We start from the raw sequence: 8,196 nt of genomic DNA on the forward strand, positions 1-8,196 counted from the left end.
GAAGATTACAGGAACTGGTAGAAGACAAAAATGCTCAACACTTCTCAGACAATGCCGTAGGATTTCATTTGTAGCTCCATTCAAAATCTCCAGAAGTGCCATTGTTCATTACTTATACAGTGAATTTTGATGCCACTCATCTCAGTTAGAATTCTTCTATCCAGAAAACTAAGATTCAAAATACAATTTTCTCTCTTGGGAGAGAAATGATTCTTCTTGGGAAGAAACAACCAAGGGACTGCACAGTCTGAGACACGCCCCCACGTCTTATACTAGTTCTTTCCAGTTGGGGTGTGCGTATCTCTCCCTCTCTCCCCTCATACACACACACATATCTATTTATCTGTCTAACTCTCTCTCTCTCTTAGCTCCCAAGGATTTACTTTTTTAAAAGCTGACCACTGAAGTCCAGTAGGAAATGTAAAACAAAAAAGTTTCAGGTTTAAAGTTTTAATACTCTTAATGTTCATGAATTACCACTCCTGAAAGCTAGCTAGGCATCCTCTTCTTGTGAGCAGAGAAAACAAGACACAGGATCCATTTAAGTAACCTACAGACACAGTCGGTCTATGGCAAGACTAAAAGCAGAACTTCATTCTTGGGATTGACAATCTTGAATTACCTTACATGGTTCCTTCCTTGCATTTTGTTGCAAGATAAACCTGTACCAGTCAACCACATGCTGACAGAGCAACAGTAAGCTCCCAAAAAATCCACTAAATAAAATGGGTTAGGAGAACCCTGAAAATGCAGTCCTTTCAAAAGGATTTCAGAAAAAAATTGTAGAGCAGCACTGTGGTGTGTTCTATCAGTGACGGAATAGGTGTGACTTTGCAACAGGTTATGCATTAACGACATTCGCACCTGCCTTGCCCAGCAGCAGGGACCAAGTTTCCCATCTTACACCAGTGGAAAGGTTAAGTGAGGATGCAAAGCACTGCCCCTGATAAAGCTGCCTGAGAAACTGAATTCTAGTAGTAGCTCTTCTGCTTCTCTGCCCATGAAATAAGCTTCTTTCTAGGGTCATTCCAAGAAAGAGCTCCTGTTGACAGGTTATTTGAAAACATAACACAGAGAAAAGATAGCCAATACTTTCATGAATGCAAGAGCTACCTGTGGGATCAGCTGGGACTCCAACTTTGAGAATAAAAAGCAGCATTGTTTCGAGAGCTGAGAACTTTTCAAGACACCAGATCAAAAGTGAACCATAGGGGAGAGGAAAGATGATATGTGAATGCAAAAAAGAAGTCAGATGGGAGTAATGATCTGCAATGTGTAAAACTGGCATTGCTCACTTTCTAATGGTGCAGAATGTTCCTTGGTTATTTGGGTGACTTATGACAAAATAGGCCTTAAACATGTCAGCAGCTCCCTAAAATTAACTATTTGTTGTTTTGAAAACAGTTTGGTTCTTAACAAAAGAGGCCCCAGACCTCCAGGTCACGTATTTCTCAAACCAGAAAAGCATAAATACTCTAATTATTTACATTAAGGTGAACTGAGGAGCACTTTGTGATTTTTTTGGATTATTGCAACAAACTCGAATGATGTGTGAAATGAAAATTCCCTGTCCAGCTCACAGAGAAGAAAGACTCTGTTGCGTTCAGTGCATGGAGGGGAGGCAGAGATGAACAATTGCAAGCTCAGGGAGACAGCCAGGAAACTTTACCACACCCAGCAGGCACTCAAAGATTTTCAAACAAGCACTCCAGGAAACTGAAGTACATTCTGAAGTTTTTAAAGTTTCCTTACCGTTTTCAATGCACAACCCCTTAGGCTAACCTCCCTGTGTAGTCAGCTAGCTGGAGCCTGTACAAAGAAATTCTGCTTCATACAAAATACACTGAGCAGGAAAAAAAAATCCTGAAGACCTTTCTACATATTTGGAGGGGAAACATTAAACAGCCCTCACTTTCCCTTCAAGTTTTTGTGCATCCTGAAAGTTTTTCTTATGAGATATGCATTGCTAGAAGCCAGTGGCAAACAGGCTCGGATCTGCACTGACTTGTGTATCTTAGGTTTGATCCTGCCTGGTGCTGAGCACTCTGACACTGGTTTGTATGCTTAATTTCTAGCAACTGAATGGTCTCAGAGAAAACTACACTGGGTCTGTTGAAGGGCTAAAAACTACATGTGGATCTCCTACATGTTCCTAGACCGGGGCTGATGTGCTCCACCTCAGTCGTTCTGGGGTTGCCAGAAAATGGTAAATTGATGAAGCCATTTAACTTGAATTGGAAGTTTGATATGCTGTTTTCCAGTAATAAAATTTCCACTTTTACCCAATATTAATAAACACTGAATACTGCTTATTAAAAGCGGTGTGTTACTCATAAATATAGTCATCTATCCTGATATTTATGGTTGCAGAAAACTGGCAGTAACAGTCTCTAAAGTTACTTCAGTCTTTTGCCTCAGTCTTCCTCTTGGCAATGATGAAAACTGTGATTAGTTTGGCACTGGGCTTATTTACGGATATTTGAAAGTATTAAATGACAAGAACTTGGAAAATATTGCTCAATGAGAGATTTGGAGAGGCTTGTTAATTTAGCTATTCATTCATTCATCATTTTCTTGACCATTTTCTATGTGTGCACAATCTAGTGAAATAATGGATTTGCTTATTTTGCATTTAACATTAATGTTAAGATCAGAAGCTCACACCAACTCATGAAATCCACTCCCCACAAGCTAAGGACAGGTGACCCAACTCATTACACGCTTGAGCACACAAGTATCTTTACTCACATGAGCAGAATTAATGGGGGCTGGTACTTGAATTAGGGGATTTGATAAAATGTTCTTTCTTCAAGTCCCTAAGCAACCTGATCTAACTTTCAAGCTGGCTCTGCTGTTAGCTGGGGGCTATGGGGGGATTACATAAGCTCCACAGGTTCTTCCCAATCTAAGTTTTTTTCTATTTGGTTTACTACCTTGTACGAGGAAGTCCCATTTACCAGTTCCATATCAAATATGGAAAGCCAGGAAACATCCCTCTGCTTCAGCCACTTCAGTTCACTGCAAGCTTTAAAATTAAAACCTTACTAGTGAAAGCAGCTTTGCCCAAAAATGCTGGACCATAAACTGGAGCACCTATGGTACAGCCAAGTGTCCAAACATACTCTACAGCACAAGAACCAAAACAGACAACTGGTATAACAACATCCTACCCCGAAGTGGTGGCATTGACCAGAGGATGTCCAAGAGAAGCCACAACCCTAAGGAGTGTGTAGGATCTATCCAGAAGGGCAATACATTTTTCTTTTAGAATCAGACAACACTATTACTTACAAATTGCGAATAATGCTAATTAAGTTACTCAACCATTCATAAGAAAGCTAGGAAAGGAAATTCACAACAAAAGAAGTGGGGAGGGGTCAGTTATTTACTAAGTAATATTAGATTTCAAAACATACAAATTCTTTTTAGGGGGTAAACACACTAATATTTTTGTATAAGTGTCTTTCAGTCCAGTGACCCACTAATAGCAAAGTTCCTCCCTCCCTTGCTAGTCACAGTTTTACGAAAAATAAATCAGGATCTCCCCATACTTCAAAGGGAACATACTTCAAAGGGTCCGCCTGCTTTTTCTTTCTACTCCCTCTCTTCCTATCTCTTAAGCAGCCACACTTCAACTCACATTTATCCTTGACACCTTAATCAGCCAAAGCATTCACTAACTTTTCAGTAGGAAAATGCACTATCAAGCCCAAATACCTATAAAACACTTAAACAATGAAGTGTAATAATTTCCTGAATATCAACTTAACATTTCAGGAAATAAACCCTGTAGCCAAACTGAAATTACAGTTAACACTCCTTGAAGTGCAGTCATTCCAACACTGGTTTGGGTTTGAGATTTTTTGGGTTTTTTTTTTCAAACAAATGATACTTTAATCAGCCTAAAGGGTAGATAAAAAAGGTTCATGCATGTATATCATTTTTAGGCTTAATTACCAGAGCTTTCTATTTCTAAAAAAAAAAATTTTTTTAAACCAGTGCTGACTATAATCCATATCTGCAATATATATTCTCTTGTATGTGAAGAACACGTGGAATTCAGGAGTACAGTGTATGTTTAAGGCAGTAAAACACTCCCGTACAAAATGCAGTGAGCTTTTTAATTTAAGTAATTGCTATGCATAACCTAGACTGTACCTAAACACTAGAAGGGCTCTTTAAACCTAGTCTTAAACTAATTTAAACCAACAGTAAATCCACTGACTGATAAAAAATCCCTAATAGTACTTAAGCACTAATAAAACCCATACATCTATGATACAGTTAACAAACTCTTTGTTTGATTTGGATCTCACTGTCCCCACTGTCTGCAGCAGAATGAGCTCTAAGATGAACCATGCGTATGAGAAGAGGGCTACACAGGGACTGTAGTTTATTCCAATGAATATCTACTATTTAGTTCATTTTTATCTTCTCTATGTAAGTGTATAAAGGAAAAAGGAGAATAATTCCAGAAAAGTCCTCACAGTCATTTCTTTGTTGCTTTTATAGCTCTTTCCTGTCCTATTTTTGTCAACATTAGCTAATAAACGTATATAAACACACTTTGTTATTCAGACCACTACTCCTACTGAATTAAACAATACTTTTCACAGGAATGAAGTTCCTCCTGTTCACAGGGTTTGCAGGATTTGAACCATGTATTTCAAACGCTTTGGATTAGTTCCTTTATTACTTTGCCACTAAGAGAATCTGTATACTAGCTACAGAAAGAAAAATAGAAGTCATAGCCTACAAACAGAGAGTTTCAAACATAATAACGTTTCAATATCTTGATATTCCAGATGCTTTCAGTGTTAATTGGCTAGTGCTGTGATAGGTACTTAAAATATTTTACATTCAGAATAAGGAATTATTTTGAGTTTTCATTACAGTTATGAAGAAAATAACAGTGATGTTCACCAAAGAAAGCCAAATTGAGGAAACAAAGGCTTATGTATCTAATTCCATTCTCAAAAGAACAAAAAAACCCCATGAGACTGGCCACAGCAGGCAAGACCAAATGTCTGTTTAGCCCCATGTTCTCTGTCTGCCAGCAGCCAACTCCAGATGTTTGGGAGAGGCACAAGAACAGACAATGCCATTTCACAGAACCACAGAGTAATCTAGAAGGGATGGGACTTCTGGAGGTCATCCAGTCCAGCCCCCCTGCTCAAGCTGGGCTTTCCCTTCTAACTCCTGCCAAAGATCTCACCCACTCAAGCAATTCTTGGTTCAGGAATTTCCTGAGCTAGAAGCAATGCCCTTGCACTGTCTTCATTATCTACTATCAGATAGTCCAAGAAAATCCTAATTTACCACCTCTGAAATTCCTTAGCTTAATGCTTAGTGATTTATGTGTTCAAAGAGCTCAGTTTCAACCCTCTCCCACTCCTCCATAGCTCCACTACCAAGACTCCGCACAACAGAGGGCACAACCCATTACACAGCCCGTAAACTCAGAAGGCCAAAATGGCCAGTTGAACACTCCAAAGAGAAACAAGGCAAATTACACAAGATGGTGTTATTCAGCTGTCTGCTGCCTTTGCTATTTCCCTCAAAATCCAGTGTTTATATATTCCAATAGCGAAAAGCTTTTTTTTTAAACAAAAATAACAATCCAAACAAACAGAAAATGGTGCATTTGAATGCCAAACGCCCAACACCTATTGTCACAGACCCCAGGGTGGCAGCGCCATCGATGTCCACAGTCTACTTCAGTAGCACCCAAGACATAGCAGCATCAGTCTCATCCTTACCATTTCATGTCAAAATAAAAACTAGTCATTCTTTGCTGTAAAAGAATCCTCACTACCACCTCAGTCCAACTCTGACCCTAATCCCACAAAAATCTATGGGTGTCCTTCCACCAGCTTCTGGGGGAGGTGAAATGGTTTCACAGTGCGCTTATCACCTACAGCTTTCAAACAGAAGTGTGCAAATATTACTGTTTTTCAAGTGTGGAAACTGAGGAAAGGGGATTTGCCTGAGTTTAGCCAAAAGTGAGATACAACTGTTGCCTTACTCCTGCTGTACCTGAGGTCTCACACAGCCTTGTTACAGCACACCGTGCTGTAGGTGGTCGCTCTATGGACTACCATGTGGTCACACTCCATAGCATGAAGCTTAAAATCAAACAAGTAACTTTGTATTACCCCCTGTAAAAATCTCTGCACTGGCTGCTCTCCTTGCTGGACAACTGACAGGGATACACAGACTCGGCTCACGTTCCTGGCTCTCCCTTGCTGTTACGCACCGATCCAGCAACACGCAGCAATCATAAAACCGGTTTTGAGCGCCGCTGCACCCTGGCAAATCTGGCCCACGGTGCGTAGGTGCGTTCCCAGCAGGTGCTGGTGCTCCTGCCGCCTGTGGAAAGCAGCCTGCGTGCTCACCGCCTCCCCGCAAGCCCCAGCACGCTGTGCCGAGCGGCGTGACGAGGTGTGCCAGTGCAGCTCCCTTTCCACTGCGCGCAACAGACTGGCTGTACGGACCAACAACACACTCAATCTGGCTCTAATTAGCTTCGGCAGCCTTATGTTTGCAATAAGAGAGCGCGCTTTGTTCGGGGCGTGATGGGGAGCACAAGGCAGTACGCCCTCCCGCCCTGGCTGTATGCTTTTTGGGGTGCCGGGGACGACCCGCGCGCAGCTGTGGCCACCACTTCTCCACCGGGGCTTGGCAGTGGGGTGGCCAAGGGCTTTCCCTCCCGAGGTCGCCTCCTCGGCTACTTACACCGGGGTGGGCTGGCAGGGGAACTGGTTCCAGGCGCATCTGTACTGGGCCTGAACGTAGCTCTCCGTCCCGTCCAGCACCGAGCAGCTCACGTTCTTGTTCACTATGTAGGCGCACCAGTTCCTGAGGAGGGATGGAAAGACGACGCCCGTCAGGAACGGGGCATGAGGCGGCCCGCCCGCCCTGGCACCCCCGACACCCGCAGCCCGCCCCGGCTCGCCCCGCCGCCGGCAGCGGCTCCCGCAACCCCCTCCGGGGCGGGCGGTACTCACTTGCTGCGGGAGCCCGGTCGGGTGTACCGCAGGTGCGGGGTGGCGTGGCTGAGCCCGGCGCCCAGGGCGAGGAGCAGCGGCAGCGCCCAGCCCGAGGGCGCCGCGGGCCCCGGGCACAGCTCCATGGAGGGGGGAAACGGGGCGAGCGGGGAGGGCCGGTGCCTCTCCGCGGGCTGTCTCCGTCCGTCTGTCCCTCCGTCCGTCCCGCCCGCCCTCGCCCGCTCCCGCCCGCTCCCAGCTCCCTCACTGACGCAAGTCCCCCCCACCCCGTTTCCGCCCTCCACGGCGGCTCCGCACCCCCCTCCGGCCGAGGCGCCGCTCCCCTCCGACCCCGCCCGGCCCCGGCCTCGGAGGCTGCCGGCCCCCCGCCCCGCTCTAGCCCCCCAGCCGGGGAGGAGCGGTTCAGCGCGCAGGCGGAGGGGCAGCCGCCGGCCCCACATGGCGCCCGGCCGCCATGAGTGGGGCCCACCGGGGGCAGCCCCCGCTCACCGTCCCCCTGCCCGAGCCGGTCGCCGGCCGCCGTCCTGCGTGTTTTTCACATTGGAAGGGGACGTCGGAGAGAGGGCCGGGCCCCTGGGGAAGAGCGGGGTGGGTGGGGGACCCTCACCGGGGACCTGGGGCAGAGGACAGTCCCCGAACCGCAGCCGTGCGGGGCACCGGGTTTGCCTTCAGGTGGGGCTGGCGTGGGCTCGATGGACTGCGGGTACGTGTGAGGGAGGTTTTGGCGGGCTTGCTGCCATGTGGCGGCACCATGGTCCCACTCGACGCCACCGCCTTGCCTTGGTCACTGCTCCCTTGCGTGGCTCAAGGGCTCATCCTGACTGCCGGGCCTGGGAGGGCTGCTGGTGGTTACATCTCCAAGCAATGCACAGTAGGCCAGTATGCGTAAGGAGAACCATTCGCTGGGCAGGGAGAGCAATGGGTATTCAGATTCACTCAGGTGTAAGATCTATCTTGGGCACCTTGACTGGGTGACCTGCCTGTGCAAGGCTGTCTGTGATGGGTCCCGCCATGGTCTGGAGCACAGGGAGACCCCTCAGGCCTCCTCAGCCCCTGCTCTTTTGAAGCGATTGCTTTGGGTTCAGACAAAACTGAGCAAAGCGTCAAGGCTGGGCCAAGATGGACTGCTCCTGTGAGAGGGAAGGCAGGGAAGGGAGAGAGCGGTGCTTGGGTGGAGAAGAGGTAGGGT

The 8,196-nt window shown here is 46.5% G+C and overlaps 1 protein-coding gene across 1 annotated transcript in view; it reads right to left on the reverse strand.

The window, feature by feature from the left end:
• The window catches only part of EMILIN2 (elastin microfibril interfacer 2), a 38,826-nt gene extending 31,599 nt beyond the window's left edge, over positions 1 to 7,227 (reverse strand). Inside the window, exons 1-2 of the mRNA XM_075084770.1 lie at positions 7,008 to 7,227; positions 6,736 to 6,858 (exon numbers count right to left, since the gene is read on the reverse strand). Coding sequence (XP_074940871.1) covers positions 6,736 to 6,858; positions 7,008 to 7,132 — 248 coding nt within the window. The 5' untranslated portion in view covers positions 7,133 to 7,227. The remainder of the gene's footprint in view (positions 1 to 6,735; positions 6,859 to 7,007) is intronic.
• Between the last annotated feature and the right edge of the window lie 969 nt (positions 7,228 to 8,196).

Source organism: Phalacrocorax aristotelis, chromosome 2 (assembly GCF_949628215.1).
Source record: "Phalacrocorax aristotelis chromosome 2, bGulAri2.1, whole genome shotgun sequence".
In the NCBI taxonomy this organism is placed as follows: Eukaryota; Metazoa; Chordata; class Aves; order Suliformes; family Phalacrocoracidae; genus Phalacrocorax; species Phalacrocorax aristotelis.